General features: G+C 39.9%; 1 protein-coding gene across 6 annotated transcripts in view; it reads right to left on the bottom strand.

Annotated features, from left to right (window-relative positions):
- LOC308190442 (uncharacterized protein) overlaps positions 1 to 20,531 on the bottom strand; it is a 117,110-nt gene that overhangs the window by 37,996 nt on the left and 58,583 nt on the right. For 2 of the 6 annotated variants that reach the window (XR_013947195.1, XM_080581831.1), the window contains exons 1-2: positions 6,667 to 7,034; positions 5,653 to 5,778 (exon numbers count right to left, since the gene is read on the bottom strand). The exons of 3 other annotated variants lie outside the window; for them this stretch is intronic. Coding sequence is in view for 1 of the 3 variants with exons in the window: in XM_080581832.1 (XP_080437958.1) it covers positions 5,653 to 5,778 (126 nt within the window). In the remaining 2 variants the exon portion in view is untranslated. Of the gene's footprint in view, positions 1 to 5,652; positions 5,779 to 6,666; positions 7,035 to 20,531 lie in introns of those variants that run through there. One more of the 6 variants, XM_080581832.1, reaches the window with a different exon arrangement.

Below are 20,531 nucleotides of genomic sequence, written 5' to 3'. Positions count from 1 at the left end.
AGCCTTATTTAGATTTATGAATTGTCAATTCTATATTTATAACCATCATAAAAACTGAGCAGCTTATTGTTTTTGTAAACCTAATCTCAAATCTAAGCCAAGAAAAATAAAACTAAAAGCGGAACATTGTTCTTACACTGACAGAACAGATAGAAAAATAAAATGTCTAAAATGAAATTGGCCTTCCTGATCAAGGGAAAGTAGTGTCATGCAAAGAGAAAACATGGTTCCTAGTCAAGTTTGCCACCTGACCTCCTCTGAAGGCTTCCTAACCCTCAGGGTAGCCTGCTGTAAGGATACTAACCATCACACACAAGTAATTATCCTGACCTCCTTCCCTCTGTGTCTTTATGGGAAAAATAATTTATCACTAGAAGCTATGACAAATTCAAGAACTCACACCCTTGGAAAACTGTTCTGTGGTTAAGCTGGGATGCTTGGGAAAAGGGAAAGTGGATACTCCTCATAATGCAAGTGCTAGACTGAACAGGAGACGTGGTTGAAAGATAACAAACCACTCCGTACATGTATAGGCTACTTAGTACAGCACATACTTCATATTGGTTCAAGACAAAAAAAAAAAGAAAATTCTCTTCCTTTTCCACTAGTTTATAAAATGAGGCCATCTTAACGAACATTTTGTATATTTACAGTAACAAAAGCTACACCAACCATCTTTTCTAGTATTCAAAAGGTTCAAAAATGGAGTGTTGAGGGTATGTCGGTCCTGCAAAATCTCCCATCATGGGACCCTGTGATGCTGGAAGCTGCATTAATAGCTTCTTCCATAGACAGTAAAGTTACCACACGAAAGCCTACTCAAAATCCTTTGAAAGTCATGAGAAAACCCAGCAGAGAAATCTGGTACGGATAGCAATTATTTACAACAGCTTAGCAGTAGAAAGGTTCCCTGAAAAAGCAGCACAACAGTTTTCTCAGTAAAGCACAGCTACCAAAACAGAACACACACTGCAAACTGTAACTACAATGTTAAATCTCTGAATTTTAGGGAAGGAGTTAAGGAACTTTTCCGAAACCCTGAAATTCAAAACTTATTTTGAAAGGTTTCCAAGTACTCTTTCTGCTTAGGCTCTCTCTCTCCACTAAAATCATACGTCATATATTCTAAACTCTGCTCCTGCAAGGCAATGATGTTGCTGCACGCTAGTGGCGTGGGAAGAAGGTAGGCACATCTTTGTCATTCTGCTTTTCCCATGAGAGGTGGGGCTCGCTTACCTCTCTTATGGTCACACCACTTCCTAGATGCCAGAGCTAAAAAAAATAAACTGGACTCATTTTCTGCCAGTATCCAGAAGGCTGATGATAGGGAGAACTGCTGGGAGATAGGGACTGTTAAAACCAGGAGAGGCTGGAATTCAAAACAGAAAGTAAATGTTCGAGCGGGGCACGGAGCTGAGTGAAAAGAAAGTGCTTGGAGAAGAAAAAGAGAGAGGAAGAAAAACAATCAAACAGAAGTACAGGCAGAGAATGGAAGAGCAAGGAAGAAAAGAAAATACTGGAATATGTGAACTACTGGTGACCATTTCAGCGGGGGAGTGCAGCAACTGTCAACCCTGTCTTTTCAAATTCAGATGCTGCTTACAGGTTCTCCTCTGTACATGAGCTGAAGGACAGGAAAATGCAAAGAAGGTTGCAGTGTACGTGGCACTTAAAAAAATAAAAAAAAAATTAAAAAAAAAGAACAAAACTAACCAAAGTTGGAAGTGCAGGTCATCAGTCTAGACCTTTCCAAGAGTCAGAAGTCATTCAAGTTTTTGGTTTAAAACTGTACTAGTTTTCTTACAGCAACAGAGAAGCATTTACAACATGAAGTAACGGCAGAGGCCTCATAACTGCACTATCCAGACAACTCACCAGGATGTTTCCATCTCCCACTACAGTTCATGTCAGAGCCCTGCAATATCTCCAGCTGCAGACCGTAATAGTGATGGATGAGTTATGCTGCTGATAGAGAAAATCAGAGCGCACAGCTTGCCTTACTTCATCATTCCTCAGATATTTAACATAGCTTTCCCCTCCTTCCCCTTACAATACACAGAAAGGCAGATGGCTACATTTTTCCATGCTTTGATGGCAGAAAAGAATTGTCAGCTGTTTGCCTTTATTTAATAGTTGTTTCAAAAGCTCTTCAGCAAAGAAAGAAAGAAAGACAAAAACACAGAAAAAAGACTCCCCCAAAAGCAAACCACTGCAATATTTCCAAGCCAGAAGGCACAATGTGATTAGGCCGCTTAAAGAAGGGAATGGATTTTAACTTTTACCAATGGATCCTTTGACATGGGAAGCTAGGTCATTCTTTCAGTAATGAGGTGACTATTTACAATGTTTACATATGAAAGCTTGGACACTAACCTCTCAGCACCAGGAGGTTTTCTTGTGTTTTTGCTATGAAAGAAAGATCACTCTGTTGCTTCTCTTGGCATTACTTAAATGTGGTTTTGGGATGAGGAATGCAAAATGGACTTTTTTTTTTTTTTTTAAATCGGAAACATACTGCAGTAACTGCATTACTATTTGTCATTTTTAAGCAGTCTACTTATTGACAAAGCAGTCGTCCTTCAGTTGCCCATCTGCCTTAGAGCTCAGTGAAGCTCAGATGTGAAAGTTGTCCCGTATTCCAGAAAGCTATACGCAGCAGGAGCGGAAACACCAGAGTAACATCGCTAGTAAGAAAAGTCCCCAGTGGATTAAGACCTATTCTTTCCCTTAAAGGATGAATGCACATATAAATCCCAGTGTTTCCATAAACCATTTATAGTTTTATAACGACAGAGCAAACATGGGCCAATTGCAGAGATTTTATTGTGTTTGCCTTCTGCAGAAATGTGAAATCTCAATCATTCTTCTTTTACAAGAGCTTTTGCAACATGCACATGTGCCTTGCTGAATTAGCATTGTTACTGTCTGGAAAACATATGCAATTAAATTGATATAGGAAAGTAAAAAGACAGCCCATTGTCTGTTGTTTCTAAAAAACACTCGTGCTCCTTAGAAATAGCAGCCAATGCATGCAGAATAAGTAAAGAGCAGCACAGGTTTGCACTGAACTTTCTGCCTTCCAAGGAAGAAATGCTGGGGGGCTGTAAAGGCTTAGACCATTGTAACTTCCTGCTTTAAGGTTAACCATCTCTTCGAAGCAATGTGGAAATGCATAGGGTTGTTTTATTTAACTTTTGGTACAGCTTTTAAACTCCAAGAATAAATGAACCAATGAGACAAAACTGAAACAAGTGTTCAGGTAGTCAGATGAAGTAGCCAACTAGACTTTCCTCCCAGCTCCCTTTGTAATTAATGAAGCAACAACCTAGCCATGACACCTTTAGATAACATAAACCAACATTCATGGCTCCAATAAAGTCAGAGCTACACCAATGTATTCCAGTGACAACTGGCTTAGGAGGACAAAATCAGTTACTCATCAGTTGAGTAAGTCTTCACACTAATTGCTTACAGTTATTTACTTATTGCATCTTTTCCAGAATTATAGCTCATAGAAAACACGTTCCCTAGCAAGGACCAAATAAACAAAAGAAACATTCACATTTGCTGCAATTTTACTATCATTTTACCAACAAAATTAAGATGTTAGAATGGACACTGCATCTGAATGGAATCTGAACAGCTTAACTAGGCACACTAAATAGATGAAGGAAAAATTTATTAGACTTAAACCATTAAAGAAATAAGATGCATAAGGAAAGCATCCTTCCCCAAGGTTTTGCACACACACCAATTTCCTTACCTCTAGTGTTTCCAGTGAAAAAGTAGAGATCTAAACTGGAACGGCCATCTTCCACTAAGGCCTCTCAGGAAGATGGACTTCAGGATTACATCAGGTTTTGATAACTCACATTTTGTGACACATTTTGATAATAAGATTATTTAGCAGTTTCAGGAATAGAACACAAACATCTCTGCCATGACTAGCATGTTTTGGGGGACTAATGCAAGAATTGTAAGTTAACTATATGTCATCATTCCTATGGTAGTGGTTTCTATGGTCTATCATTAGAAACATGATGTATAAAGGGCAGCAAATATGTATTCAAAGGAGCAAAGCCAAGCTATTTCTTTATCCCTAAGCACAAGTCTATATCCAAAGCATCTTGGCCCCGCACAAAGACTGTGCTTTTTATATAACTTTTCACGACAAGTTCCCAAAGGAAATGAAACCCTGAAGGAGAGTTCTCTAAAGGTGAATTTTAGGACAAGAGTGCACACACACACACACACAAAAAAAAGTCTCAGCATTGACTTAAAGACTAAGGTCAATTTATTCTTGCAAGAAACTGGATAGCTAGCTATAAGATGTGCACTTGAGTTCATGCTCAGAATCCCAGAACCCACCAAGATGTCCATGCACGCTGAAACAAATGCAGCTGCAGCAGTCACTTGTGACTGCTCACCAAGAGATTCATGTTTGTAACATTATCAAATTTAGAACATGGAGTTGAAAAATGAGTCTGCTCCTATTCAAGATTTAATTTCATACTAAAATAAGAAGATTCCTCTACAAAGAAACATCTATCATTGAGTAATACCTCATTGTGTCTAATTTTAGTTTGTGAGTTTTATTAGGATCATATTGAAAGATTAACAGTTCAAAGTTCAGATCACCAGATTTGACATGAAGAGGGTAAATCATCCTTCACCCATATCATCTCTTTCTGCAAGTTTAATTGTATATTTAAAATTCCTCAATCTCTGTATCTTCAGTAGATATCTAAACAGAACAACAAAATGCTGAGGCTAAAAAGTCGAGAAAAGAAGAATCCAGTTCTATCTTGACAAACGTTTTGTCTTTTTTGTAATAGGACTGTTATCACAGTACACCTCCTGCCATTTACTACTCTGAAGCAATCAGCAAGTTATGGACCGAAACAGTCCTTCTGAGGATTTATGGAGGAGTGTTGTCCATTCAGTAAAAACACTTAAGTTCTCTACTATATCTTTAAAAGATTCGCATTATCTGGGAATTAGCCAGAAGACAGTGTATCAGGATACCCATTCACCTGTTTTCTATTATACAGCCCACTTAATTTTCTTAAGTTAAAAGAACAAAATATGTAGAAATTAAATGTATACAAAGCTTAGGCTTTCCAATGAAATGCAATCCCAGTTAGCTGTGATTTCTGAAAGGGACAGTGCACTAAGCAGAAATTTGAGTAACTCTTCCTTCTTACTAAAGGAAAAACAAGGATTTCAGCTGACTGCAGTGAAAATCTGAGCTAACTGACATGAAGCCTTTTTTGTTTTACAGCACAAGTGAAACAAAACCTAGACCGTCTGTGCTAGGAAAGGAACAACAGGTTTGAAAGCTGTACTCACTGAGTTTTTAATTACTACAGATGGCCAATAAAACAATAGTTATATACAGTTGTTCTACAGAAACATGGAAAAGGGAAATTTAATAAAAAATCTGTTTCCTTTTTCATAATATTTTCTTTGCTTCACTAGATGCCACTGAATGACCTTCTCTGAGCATATGCAACATATATTTCTAGCAATATTAAAGCCAGAATTTGGGTCATTTTCACACGTTGCCAGTCATCATACAAATCATACTGGGCTCTTTGCTATGCCGATATTTTGCTTCCCCACCCACCCTCCCCTTTTTGTTTTGTACATCACCTCTTCCATCTCACTCACTGCAGCTTTCATCACATCTTTTCTGCTCTTAGCACCTGGCCCAGCACCCTGCAACTGCAGGCATGGGGAGCCCAGCCCCCAACAGGTCCCGCGGAGTCCCCTCAGGAGCTGCAAGGAGAGGAAAGAGAGTAGCATTTTGTTTTCATCATCTCCTCAGTGGGGTAGATGCTGCTGGCCCAGCTCTCCTTATCCTTTTTCACTGGGGCAAATCCAGTACCAAGTCCATATATTTCTTTAGGCCAAACACCAAGATCAGGAGATTGCCAGATCTTCCTGGCCAATCACACTTTTTCCCCATTTCCTGCTACTGGCCACTGCTGAAACTTTTATCAATAGGAGAACGCTGGACATGGCCATTGTGTATCACTCCTGTAGCAGCCTGGCTGCCTTTGATATGAGCGCAGTGCTGGGACATCTACCGATGCAGAACTGGAAGCTGCTGTGAGAAGGATCTTCCCACTTGCACTCCATTGTGTGCCAAAAAAGTAAAAAGAGAACTTGAAACTGCCTTATTCTTAGAGAAGGCAATAGTTTGGCTCATAGATATAACAGCTATTTATAACAATTAAAAAAAAAATAAAACGAATCATGAAAATGTTACTGTGATATATTAGGGCTGCGTTTTTAAGCCAAGCATCAATTTACAAAACTGATACTGTATTTCAGCCTCATCATTGAATATAATAGTAACTATTTATCTTACTATAATTAAAAGTAATGTCAAAGAGTGCTAAAAATGTATTTTTTTTCCCACTTTCTCTCCCCAAGAAAGTCTTTTATGTCTGCCAGTGTATCACAGCATGCTGAAGATAGGAAGCATCTCCCATTCAGCCACTTTCCCCTCTGTAAGCAAGGGTACTACACAGCCCGCTGGCAACCCTCTCATCCTCACCTTCTTACTATCTACCAGAGCAAACAGCTGACTTTACAGCAGTCTCATACTGTGACCAACCATCCCACAGAAGAAAAAAAAGAAAAGAAAAAAAAACCACCCACCTCTTTGTCTCACTTCTCCACAGGGCTTGAAGAAAGCATCTCCCTTCTTGCCTCCAAAAAATCAGAGGCATCAAGAGAAATAGCACACATTTCTAAACTAGCTCTCATCCTAGTCCTCCCATTCCTCTGCAGAGTGGCTGATTTTCTCCCTTCACTCTAAGCTATGAAAACGAGAGCCCTGCCCCAAACCAAATATGTCCTGTCCCTCTTTTTCATATGGAGGAGTCCATCTCATCAGGCAGCTGTGGACAACAGCTGTTCAAGTGCTACGAATCTGGTTCCCAGCTGTGCCACGTGTGTACATGTATTTCCCACTAACAGACCTTCATCCTCACCTTCCAGGACCTGAGGAGGCCGCTGGTGCTGTTTGTATGCATGCAAAGTGTGCCTGGCTGCGCTGATCGGTGTGGCCAGCCACACGCACGTGTGGGTATGTGCTGCCGTGTCTGTGTGCCCCTATTGGCAATATTGGCTCCTGGTCGGACATGGGGGCATGGAGCTGCAGCAGCCTCGTCTCCGTCAAGCTGCCAGATTCAGGCTCCCTCTAACAGACCCCTCGTTTGCTTTTTTTGAAGGTGCCAGAAGTCTTTTTCAGGTTACTTCCTTTTGGGAATTTGTATATGACTAACAGCCACAGTGCCAATGACTCCTCGTGATGGGTTTCACAACAGGTTGTGAACAGGCTGACACTCTCCTGGGACAGCCCTGGGAGGGTCTGGGACAGAGCGTCCCTTCCTCTGTGTCCTTATTTTGGGTTCCCTCCTCAGGACTTGTGCAGGTGGGCTTTTTAATCACAAAACCTAACAACTTTGAATTCCAGTCCTTGGAGGTGGTAGACAAAACGTCTTCATCTCTTTCAAAGTGTGGCAGAACTTCTCAATCTATCTGCTGCTCACGGGGTTATATATGGAAGTCTTTGCACCTCGAGTTTCAAAAGAATAAATCTGACCCTTTATTATCCCAGTAAAATTTTCAGCATTTGTTTTGCTACCGTCTGGGTTTTGACTGATGCCAGAACAGTCTATAGCTAACGTGCGTGTGGCTCAGCAATGCTGAAGAATCCTGATGCTGAACAGCAATGTCTGCACAGAGCCTCAGGCCTCTGGAGAAATGCTTTCAAAGAAAAAAAGTGAGATACATGGTCCAGCAGAGCTTTGGGGAGACTCCTTTAGTTACTGAAAGCTAGCTGTTGGGTCCTGAGGCATATTTGAAGGGTTTCTGCTTTTGAGGAGTTTTAGCAGAGATGGCTGGATTAGCTCTTGATTGCTCCTTCAGAAAAGTTTTTTCTTCTTCTCTTGCCAGACAAGAAGAGATTTATTTGAACAGAAAATGTTTGAAAGAGAAAGAGTACACCAAGAACTAAAATACTGTATTTTGTTCAGTCATATTTCTTTGTTGGTTAGTTCTGTCTACATCTAAAATGACAGTAAGAAAAAATTAAACAAGAATGTATGTATTCTCCAGTGCATTCTGTGCACTTCATAGGTTTTAGGTACTCTGCTTGCTAAGGCGTTTCTAAAAATAAAGTAAAATAAAGTAAAAATCACATACAGCAAGGAAAAACTTAAAAACTCATTTTGAAAGAAAACTGGTAAAAAATGACACAGATCTTGGACATAAGCATTGGCCAGAATGATCTCTTTGGTTCCTAAACTACATGAATTTGGGACAAGATCAGTTCTAAGTGGCTACAGAAAATCATTATATCAGGGATATTGCAACCACAACAACAGAAAAAATAGGCTGGTATTTCTTCAGGGCTTTCACCTCTTCTCCCTCTTAGGATTTCTTCTGCACAAGCTCCAGGAGGGTCAGAGCATCCACAAATCCACAGAGCCCTTTTTCCTGTGTTCATCTTGAGCTTTTCCCTGGACTGCACAGATCCATCTTTCTCCCTCCTTTTTCCTATACATTTAAATCCTTACCCTCACTGTTGGTTTTCCTGCAAAACACAAAAACTTGCCTAGTGACTTTGCTTTGCTCTTTGGATCCTTCTTGAGACACAAACTGAAGGTTACACAAAATGCTCCAGTGGCTATTTCTCAACCAGAAGTGAGGCATCTCATGAGGTGGTGCAAACCACTCCCTTGATGTTGGCTGGTGTGCTGCTAAGGCTGCCAGCACCACATGTGGGAAGTGGGAAGTGACTGTCCAGCTCTGCTCTGCACTGGTGTGGCTTCACCTCAAGCACTGTGTGCGGTTTTAAGCACCACAGTATAAAAAGGACATAAAACTATTTGAGAGTGTCCAAAGGAGGGCTACAAAGATGGTGAAGGATCTAGATGGAAAGATGTCTGAGGAGCAGATGAGGTCCCTTGGCTTGTTCAGCCCAGAGCAGAGCAGGCCGAGGGGAGGCCTCATGGCGGCCTGCAGCTCCCTCACGAGGGGAGCGGAGGGGCAGGCGCTGAGCTCTGCTCTCTGGGGACGGTGACAGGACCCGAGGGAACGGCATGGAGCTGGGACAGGGGAGGGTCAGGCTAGGTATTAGGAAAAGGTTCTGCATCAAGAGGGTGGTTGGGCACTGGGACACGTTCCCCAGGGATGAAGTCATGGCTCTGAGCCTGACGGTGTTCAAGAAGCAGTTGGGCAACACATTTGTTTTGATTTTTGGGTGGTCTTGCATGAAGCCAGGAGTTGGACTTGATGATCCTTTTGAGTCCCTTCCAACTTGGGATATCCTATGAACTTCAGGTGTGACACAGCTAGAGCTCCATGGAGTTCAGGTGAGCAAAAGTTCTAGAGCCTCAGCTTAAAAGCAGCTGCCCAAAAACAGAGGAATAAGCCCTTGCTGAGTCCTCCCTACAGTGCTGTCTGGCAGCACTCTCACTAAAATCACTGGAGAGAAAGGAAACTGCTTTCAGCCACACCATCTCTCAGCTGGCCCTGGACCTTATCAGCCATACCTCCTCCTTGTAATGAGCACGACACAGTCAGACTAAGAGGAACAGGATTCAGAGTACCTGGCTAACGAACAGGACGCGAGTTTTGGTCACCAAGTATGAGCCATACAGTTAGTTCAACCTCCAAATCCCTGCCAGCATTCTGTGGTCTGAAATACATTAATCTTAATTAATGTTAGGCTAGTGCCTTTTTTTTTTTTTAAATAACCCTTCCTCTAAAACAGAACAAATGGACCCTGCTGTTAAACAACCTCTCAAGTCCCCTGAACAGAAGGATCTTACAAAAACCTCTTTTGCTCATTTCTCCAAATCAGTTAATAAAACTTTGAAATGATTGACCTCTCCGATAGCCGTAACTCAGCTACTTCCAGGCTAACGTTATTTCTAAGGGATACTTAAAGGGAAAAGCTGTTACTTTTTCTAGGAACAAAGAAAAACAATGGCAAGGCTAAAGGTGAATAATGAAGTCACCATCGTTTCCATTTCATCCATTGATTACTTGCCCAGAGGCCGCTTCGCTGAGAAGTAATGATTTTTCATGCTAGCTCCAGCACATGAGATGGCATGTTGGACTGACATGAAACAGAGAAAGCATACCTCCCTACTCAAGTGTTTCAATATGGCAGTTAGGTTTGCCAAATCCAGTGTCTCTTTGTTAAATGAATGCACAGCCTGAGGTGAACAGTGGTGTGCTCCTTTATGTGTTCTTTACTGTAATCTTTGTGGCAATAGTGACAAAGTTGATGACTGTCATTTTTTTTAAACATTCACAAGCACAAGGCATCTCAAAAAAAAAAAAAAAGATGCTAACCCTCATTTTGGACTCTGATAACCATTTGAAGTATCTCCTTGACAAATACCTTGACACGATTAACCAGTAAATAAACCCACTGTGTCTTCCTGTATGAACTTCTAGACACAAAGACAGAAGCCACTGTTTTCAAATTCCTAAGTCCTATAAATCCTGGAATTCTGCCCATGTACACAGGATGCTTTAAATCGCCACAGATTTGTGCGGCCAGTGCCAGGATTTTAAGTCCTGAGTTAGCAAAGAGTATTCCCTTCTGCAAGCTACCCCAATGTAGCAAAGACAAGCAGCAGAACAGATTAAAGACAGTTTAAAAGAGGCCAACCACAAAGATGTTATTTTCATTACAAAATACGGTGCTATGGCTGAGACTGAAATCTAATGTACATTAACACGAGTCAAATATAAATCAACAACCTCTCTGTGGACAGTGCCTCAAGAAAGTAATATGAAGTGTATGTTTCATCTAGCACTTTACCTACCCTTTATCCTGGTTTAGAAAACAAGTGAGAAAATGCTTCTGATATTGGAGCAGTCATTGCAATATTAGTCACAAAAATAAGTTTCCCCCTACCAGTTTTTGCAGAGCAATACTGGCATCCAGTGGCCAACTATGTAAATCCTTAGTGGCTATACTCTGCAGAGAAGGCTTGTCTTTATGTGACAAGAAAAGATGGATCTACAATGTTAAACCAATTACAGTAGAACCATTTAGTTTCTCATAACTACCCATTGACTCCATTCTTCAGCTATCAAAGCTGTTTATCAACAAGCTTTAAGAAAATCATTAAACTGAGCCACATGTTTTGTGCGTGTTGTGCACTGACAAGAAGAAAAAATTCAGTCTTTTAAACACCAAGGGGGCTAGTTTGTGCCTTTGTACTTTTGTTTTTACTCCTTCACCTTTATCGCTCCATGCAACACTGAGGCTTTCAACAATTACAATTACATATCCAATGCTCCTCCCCCCCAAGCTGAAATAATAATAAGATGTGTCCAAACAGTGTTGTATTTATGTGTGGTACCTATATCGCCTCAATTTTCATTAACAATCGTGAGACTGTGAAAGAAGCAACAGATTGTTCTAGTTGCGTGATTAAAGTATTCAAAAAATTACAAACCACAAGTTTTCTAAGCTCCATCTGTTTCCTGAAGGAACAAAGTGGAAACAGAAGTTCAATGGCCAGACGTGCCATGTCAACTTTCCTTTGTAAGCTGCCAGCTGAAGCTGGTGATCTACAAACCAAGCTGAGTGCCTACAGGCTTAGCGGCTCAATAACAGCACCATATGTGAGAAACTACCCATCTCCAAAGGCAGCTCATAACTAATTTCAGTAGTAGAAGCAACACAACTGATTTCAGTAGCTGAAGTCCCACTAGACCTGAGGTGGCTCTCTTAGGTGAGAACTTCAGCTTCCCTCCAGAACTGACCCACCATGGGAGAAAGAAGGAGAACACCACAAGGATAATCCAAGCAGAGTCAGGCCTTATCTGAAGCTGATGGGCCAGATGGCCCAGCCCCTAGAAGAACAGGCAAGTGATTTTATCCCATCCCAGAGCTCTGGGAGCACTCATCAAATTGAGTGTAGTTCTACACTGGTACTGACACCAGCCTTCTAGCTAGCACTGCATTCGAACTGTGAGACAACCCACCATCCCAGGCCTGAGGAGCCATCACCTGCTGCTTGTTCTGCAGAATTCAGAACGAATACAGCCAAGCCTGCCAGCTCTGCACACACCTTTGTACTGGGTGCCACAGCACCTGTGTTACCTCTGGCTCTTACCTTACTGGAAGATTTTTTTACACCACATGACCTTCAGCAACCAAGAGTCAATTAAAATAAAAATAGCTTGACCATAAGGTATATGAAAGTGGTACCAAATCAAGAAAACATAGATGGAGGAACAGTTATGGGGCTGTATTGGGAGTCAAATGCTGGGAAGAATCCTTGCCAAGCTCTGGGCTGGGGCAAGCCCAGTGAACACAAACTTTTGGTTTTAATTCAGATGGCAGGAATTCCCACTGAACCTAGGGGTGGCAAGACACGTCTCCATCACAGGGAGGGCTGCTGCCCTTGGCAGATCCCACCTGTCAGCTCTCCACAACACAGTGCAGCAGCTTTTGAAACAAAAGCTTACAGAAGCTGAACAAAAAAGTAAATATACATTTTTTTCTGTTATCTAACACTTACAGAATTTCAGTTCCATACTTCTCCTCCACGCCCTAACAAACTTTAAAGAGAGACACACAACAAAAAAAAAGAAGTTTCAAAATATACTAAGGAAAGATTTGTTACACGAAGGCTTTTTTTTTTTCCCCTCACATGCAATTGCATATAGAGCACAGGGCATTTAAAGATTTATCTACTTCTCTGACCCAGAAACCAGAGTTAATGCAGTTAAATATAGAATAGAATTATACATAGAGAAGGACAAAAAGACTGGTGACAGAAAAACTAGGTATTCCTGGTGAATTCAGTAATGACTCTCTCCAATTAAATTCCATGCTGGGTTTTCAGAGCCTCCTTAAGGTCCAATTTATTTGATGATACCAATCCAAGTCAACAGTTCTCTCTGAGTCACGCCATCTCAAACATGAGTCAGGGAGCTCAGACATCAAAGCTGAGCAGCTTCTTAAAGAGCACACCATGTTTATGTTGCAAGAGCAAAAGAACTCAGTAAGTATAGTATTTCTGATCTATCTAAAAGGAAATCAAAATAAAATAAACGGCAATACCTTAAACATTAGTTGCACTCATGGAAGCAACAGGTCCATGGAAAGCAAATAAAAACATTAGAAATCTACACTATACTTAACAGTTAGACAAATGGCTTCTGACTATTAGAATCCTATGCCACCTCCTCATATCTTGGGCTGAGTACTTAACATAGTTCAATTTGTTACTCCTGTTGAATCCCTGACCCACAACCACTGCTGCTAATTAAGCCAAGGAAATACAACACCAGAAGAATAATAAACAGAAGCAGATGATCATATGCATTGCTGTTACCTGTATGAAAGAGGAACAGAAGCATAGACTCAGGGAGATTTTCAACTGACAAGTACCATGCCAGATCATACCACAAACATGCAGCCAGGTGGCTCCATTCAAGATGAGTACATCTGTGTTTTTTCCCTAGACTTGGAGAGTATGAGCACATCATTGCCCACTTAATGCTTCCAGAGAGCCTTCCCTGCGTGTACTTTGGTAGTAGTTTTTTCTGCTCAAAGCTTTGCTTCCCTGTAAATTCTACTTCTGGTGCAGAGCCACGAGATCCCATGCTGCAATTTGATATGTACCTTGGCTAAGTTACCTTATTATTTGTCAATGAACCATGCACAGCTCCTGCTGGCCTAAGTTTACAAGCAGACTGACCTCACATTTTCAACTCATTTATAACGTCATGGTATGTTGATTCAGTCTGCTCCATGACACACACTTTATTCAGAGAAGTTAGAAAGCAAAGAGTTGGACTGGATCACTTGATGCAGAGCAGGGCAGAATTATTACCCGCATTTACACATTCAGGAATTGGTTTATTTCTATGTGCTTTTTTTCTTTTATTAAAAAAAAAAAAAAAAAGAAGAACATTTTAGGATTATCAGTAAAGTACCTATAAGCTTGTCATTCCTCTTAAATCAAGGCATCTTCATGACATAGTTGTAAGCATGACAAATACCAACAGAACGATCAGCTAGTGGTTGTTCAGCCATTTCTTTTCCAAGGAAGGACTTCAGCAAGATGCAGTGACATAGCCTACAATAACAAGTTGCGTATGTTCTTCCTTGAAGAGTTGATTCCCCTACATTTTTTTGCTATCTCTGAGAAGCAAATCTGTCTGGAAGCCTTCCCAATTCTCAGGCTTGAGCGTACACATGAAATGGCAGCCTCTATAAAAGTCGGAGTAACATGCAATGAGCCATCAACAACAACATGAACAATTGTTCATAGAAGACTACGACCTCTCCCTAGCATGCTTCAAGCATCGTTTCCAAAATAACAGCCTTAAGAATTCAACAGCTACAAAGTTTAAGTCTCTTTGACCCTGTTCTGGATCCAAAGGCAGAAATAAATACAACAAATACCTGCTACTGTTTTTTTATGGAATATTAAGTTGCATCAGACACCCTTCTACACCAAACCAAGCTAAGCCAGTGACCCTCCAGCACTTTGGGACTGTGATGCTCCTACCAAAATCGAAGATCTCCATACATACTCTTTGTCCATACAGGACAGTGAGCAACATTTCCTCAATGCACATTCTTCAAAAAACACAGAGAACATCCCAGCTTTGAGACTCTAGCCATATCACTGCTGTCAGTCTCTTATGGCTCATGCATAGTTGGCGGTTTTTGTTCAGCATGGAGTGTATTTAAAATCATTTCTCCAATGAATTACCTGATTTGCCCTCCTATTTCAGCACTAATACAGGACAACCCACACTAGTAGGTATAGAGAATCACCATGAATACGTTGTCTCTGTTAATTTGTTCTCTAATCCCCATTCTTACGGGGAAAGGTGGGGAGGGGGTGGGGGGAGAGGTGTTTATATCGTTCAAAAAGATTGACAGGGCCTAAAACCTTAACTTTAGTATGATGTTTTGCATGTCAAGTGTTCTGCTATGAATTCCAAAATTTATTTCTTACATGAATATGGGTGTGTAAAACAGAAACTATTCTTACTTGCTAACTTGTCATTACCATGAGAGATTGGGTTGAATGTTAATGCTGAGACAAAAGTTTGGTCAGTGTATGGTTAACGATCTCTAGAAAGGGGAAGGGAAAAAGAAAACCTGAAATAATCACTTACAGCAGTAGTCTATAGGGTATTTTGTCATCAGCAGCTAAATGTTCTATTAAAGCTAGTGTTCTGATTCAGAGGCAAGGATAACTCTTTCTGATGTTGAAACTGTAATACCATTTCCTTACAAGTATTTACATTAATGTCCTTGGTATAACCTTCAAGACAAAGTCCACATGACCTCCACAGCTTGTCTGTCCAATTGACCCACACATACAATGCAGCAGAAAATGGATTTAACCAGATGCTAAAAAGGAAAGTTGCATTATCCTGAGAGCCATTACAGGGTAAGGTAAAGCTAGGGTTGTTTGGTAAACTCAATGATTGTTTCAGAAAAGAAAAAATTAGAAAGAAAATGAATCATTGTGTTTGATAAACTCAATGATCATTTCAGAAAAGAAAAAAATTAGAAAAAGAATCACTTTGTTTGAGCTTGGGAATTAGTCTACCGGGCTTTATACAGATTGAGAAAATAACCTGTTCTTTAAAAAAAAAAAAAAAAGATAATTTTGGTAATTCTTGGTAAATGATCAGAAGTGCTGAAGTACTTCAAGATGGTTGCTTCTTCTGATCTTCATCATAGCTGCTGTCATGGTGCCTCTTTTCCTTATGCAAAAAGCCTAGTTCTATATTTACAGAAGAGTGACTTTTCCTATTGCTGCAAACAAGAGTCTTGCAGTAATAACTACAGCCTAATCATTGTTTAATATTGCTTAAGCTAATTTGCATAGATGTAATTTTTTCATAAATTAAGCATTTGATTCAGCTCAGTGTTTATTGGTATGTGGAAAACATTTACAGCTTAATTCTATTGCTACTACTTATTTTGCAAACGTGTTATGGACATTGCAAAAAAAATGTATCCTTTATTAGGCAGTCTAATTAATTTTTTCATACGTAGACCTAAAAACTTTATTTTAAACACTTGGTCTCCAGGTTTTTGAAATGCTCAAGGAAATATTCAAGTGAGAAGTATAGCCCCAAAACCAAAACACTTTATGTCATGCAAATCCTGCCCTATAATTCAGAAGAAGAAAAAAAAAAAAAGGAAGGGGGAAAGAAGGAAGGGGGGAAAGAAGGAAGGGGGGAAAGAAGGAAGGGGGTGATGTGTAATTACTTTTGTCTGGGTAATTTTAATACACTAAAAAATATACACATCTAATTCTATCACACGAGTTGAGAAGGTCTCCCAGAAGAAACAGACACATAACCACCACTCCCAGCTTCACCTGACACATCGCTAACAGCACACTCACCACACAGGGGAACACAAACTAATTCATCTGCTTTGTATTTGGCAACTGCATAGGACCAAAATATCTTGCAAGTGCTTGATGAGATATTTAAATATTCTGTGCAACTACCAAGCTGCTTAAAAACAAACCAAAACCAAAAAACTCATCAGCATGCAATATTTTTTTTTGTCTGTTTACAGGTCTACGTACATACAAAGCGTTTGCAACTACTGTTGATGCCAGAGTCACACTTTTCAGCTTTAATATTTTCATCCAGAAAGCCCTTCAGAGTTCTCCTTTTCTTCTCCTGCTAGACATCTCTTTTTTATAGAAGTGGCAATCCAGTGATAGCTTTGCCATCTGTTGCTGTCTTTCAGTACTATAATTCTGGCTAAAGTTGATGTAAATTTGTGCTGATGGGGAATATCCTGAAACTTAAATTGGTGCAATCATACTTCACAGTGACTCTGTTAAGACTAAGAGATGAATGTAAAGGAATCTTATCCCAACACTGGCCTTTCTTGTCCCAGGTCTTTGCAGAAAAAGTCAACTAAAACAACTATGCTTTGTACTTACCACAGAAGTATGTATTTCAGTAGGATGCATGAGATCCAAATTAACCAAGCAGAATAAGGGAAGGAGATAGGAAACAAAAACATCAACAAACCAACCATCAGGAATATAACTCAGTATGTTACAGTATCTTGTGAGTATCCATCAAGATGCCAAGCAGAAGAAAAATACAGTTTGGATTTCTCTGAGTCCCCATGATTCCTTCCCTTTGTGGATTTCTGTATGGCCAGGTTTGCCACCTTCAACAAGAAACAGGCTGTTTCTGCAAGCCATTTATCAAGAACTCATGCATCCAGTTAGGATGAACTGATACTGATGCTCTCTCTACTCATTCCCCCATTTCAGGCTTCATCTTCGTACTTTCATAGTTAAAGGGATTGTCAGAGGGAATGGAAGAAGTTTCCATTCCCTAAAATATAGAGAAAATGAGGAGAAAAATATTTTCCTGGCATCTCAAACCTGCCGTGACAGTTGAGGATCTCTCAAATGGCCATTATGAATTAGGGGTTTTCATTTACCAGCTATATCAGCATAGACTTGTCACAAGCATAGTAGATAAAAATATACTTAAAGAATAAAAAAATTGAGAAATGAAGTTAAATATAAATCTTTCCATTCCACCTGGATAACTGTCCACGTATATTATTCCCTCTTTCCTTCTACTCCTAGAGTTGCACTTTACCACAGAAGTCATTGCTTATACAGCAACTTTTAAATAAGATAGTTTAAACTTCCACTTCATACAATGGCTGGTATCTTCAAGGCTTATTTCTTCCAGTCGCTGATTATATTTAGCCTCATGTTTTCCTTTAATAAATATTTTTCAATAGTCATTAACAGCCCATCTTGCAACAGTTCCATCTTGCAGAATGAAGCCGTTTGTTCAACTGTTTATGATAAAATCAAATGTCAACAAGTACTTTAAAAAATAAAAATACCAGGGACTAAATAAGCTTTCCTTAAAAAAAGTAGAATGCACAGTTTCCCCCCTCACTTGCCACAATAGTCTTAAAGAAAATTCACAGGACAACAAACAGTAGACAGCTTTTTAATTAGTTTCACATATTACCATCTATTGCTCTATGCAAGAACATTATCCAATACTCACAATAAAAATAAAGATATTAAAAATAAAGATATGCAACAAATATACAGCTTTCTATGGCTCCCTCCCCCGCCTCTCAGCAAAAGATAAAATACAAAACAAACCACACAGAGCTGCATTAGGTTGGTTTTTTTGTTCAGCATCCGTGCTCCAGTCACATTGGATGGTTCAGTGATACAGCTGTTAAAACTCCGGGAATAATTTAATCAGTTCTATGCTGAAATGTCAAACTTCTTTAACAGAGAAGAGAGAAGAAGTGCAAAGATGAAAGCAAATGTTCCTGTGTTGGCCTTCACCTTCTTCCCTTTCTTCGGTGTGCTCTATTCTAACAGATGGATGGGCTTAAGCAAGTACAGTAAGTATGCTCTCCAGATGTTGTAAGGAGCAATTTTGATTTCTTGTGTTCTTCCAAAAGACATAAATTAACATATGAATTTTATGCAAGTCAGCTGATGCAACATGACTTCATTCCTCAAAGCTCTGTACTGTTAGACCAAACAATTTCTCTTATTTGTACCACCACAAAACAGTGAGCAAACTGCTACCAAAACAGCCTTAACTTTTAGCTGCTGAGAAGTCAGAACTGCAAGTAAAGCCATCTTGCTCTTCATATGTTTTCCAAAATGACACATCAAAAAAAAAATAAAATACTGTGAGCAACTTTCCTATTTCAAAAATTCACCTTGCAAAATAATAGCTAAAACTTAAAAACAAGCATGAAATAGATAGCAACTTCAAACCACAATCTTAAGTGTTTATTTAAGGTCTACCACTTATGTGATAACCAACTTTGTGAGATCCTTCTGCCCTTTCTTATCGTCAGTAAAGATTTTATGCAGTAGCCATATATACTAGCCCTATACAAAGTCACAAACGTCTATTATCGACAGTGACTTCTGACAGGAAGCTTTGACAATGGATAGGATGCTCCTGCCCTGCTCTTGCTGTGTTTCTCGTGGACTTTCCCCCCATAGTCCTGCCAATGATGTGGCTGCAGCAGTTTTGATCGCGGTAAGGAATGAACCATGTGCCACGCACTGTTACTCATGCATCAACATTTGACTGATTTTTTTGGTTAAAAAAAAAAAATCAATCATTTTGCTCTATTGCTTAATATTTAGGCATCCAGATACTTCTGTACTCATGCTAACTTTTTCAGTTACATTCACCACAACTGTAACACCTGTACAGCAGAATTCACAATAATGGGAATGTAATTGTGCTTGGGAGTCTCAGTTTGTACCTTGGATCAAGCTAGTTCTGCCAGAACAGAACACGTAGTTGTGTACATCTGCCCTGGTATCATAAAGAGCTAGATAAAGAATGTAAGAGCTGATTTTTTACTGACAGTACCTGTCACCAACATGAAAGATGGTGCTTTCTTGAAGGCATTACTTGTGTATTTTCCTCTGTAGGGTTCCAGCTTCCTGCTATGTTTATTCATTTTTCTTTTTAACAAATACATAGTTCTATATCACTTGATCATATTCCATGTGAAAAAAAATGATTCTCAAAGGTTTTGTCTACGATGTCGTGTGTTCAGAAAATAGATTTTTCAGGTAGACCTTCCTATTCTCCTATTTTCAAACTTTGATTCCTTGTGTATATATACACATTATGATGTAGCCCTCATTATATGATGTGACATTCCAACCAGACCTCCTCATGAGACAAATCAGGACTTTATAAAGAGTTTCACAATGTTTCATTTGTTCCATCTTCACAGACATTAGAAGTTGCATAGCAGAAAAGGCAAGACACTGCAGAAAAACAGGGTGGTCTTGCATTTTTAAGTAGTGCCAAGAGATAAAGATGACTTATTTTAGCACTACATCTGTACAAGCAGGCAAAGAATGGACACAGATAACCAATGTTTAAAGAAGCATATGCCACTCAAGTTAGACAATAGCCTAACTTCATCTATTGAGCCTTTCAATAGTAATTGTTAGCTTGCCACTTCTGAATTTACAGATTAATATCCTAATAGTTAACCCGGTAGCCCAAGTCAAATTATAAAATCCACTGTAGGTGTTTACTAACCGAGTCACAGTAACTTCAGAACTGCAGATGCTTCCCGTTATTGGTGGCAAAGGCCCATTGCTATCAACTAATATTCAAAGACCTGAAAAGCCTTGGCACCTCAACTTCTGTCCCAGGCTCTGGGAACACTGGTCCAGGTTCAGAATGCTTTACCTGTTGTAGTCCTGTGTCTGTTGCAGTGGGTTGTTAATCCTAGCTCAATTATCCCCCCAAGTGATCAGTGCCAGCCTGCAAAACTACAAGCTTCCTTTCATGGTTCTTAAGTGGATGCAGGTGTTCAGAAGCTGTTCCTGATGTGAATGCTGTCCTCTGCCTAGCCTGGAAGAACTGCTTCAGGGCAGAGAAATGCTTGGTTTTTCATGAATAGCTAGCACTGGACTTGGGTGGACTTAAAAGACCAA

The sequence above is a fragment of the Anser brachyrhynchus genome (assembly GCF_964034855.1).
Source record: "Anser brachyrhynchus genome assembly, chromosome: 2".
In the NCBI taxonomy this organism is placed as follows: Eukaryota; Metazoa; Chordata; class Aves; order Anseriformes; family Anatidae; genus Anser; species Anser brachyrhynchus.
The sequence above is the reverse complement of the archived record's forward strand: the minus strand, read 5'-3'. Positions and strand labels throughout refer to the sequence as shown.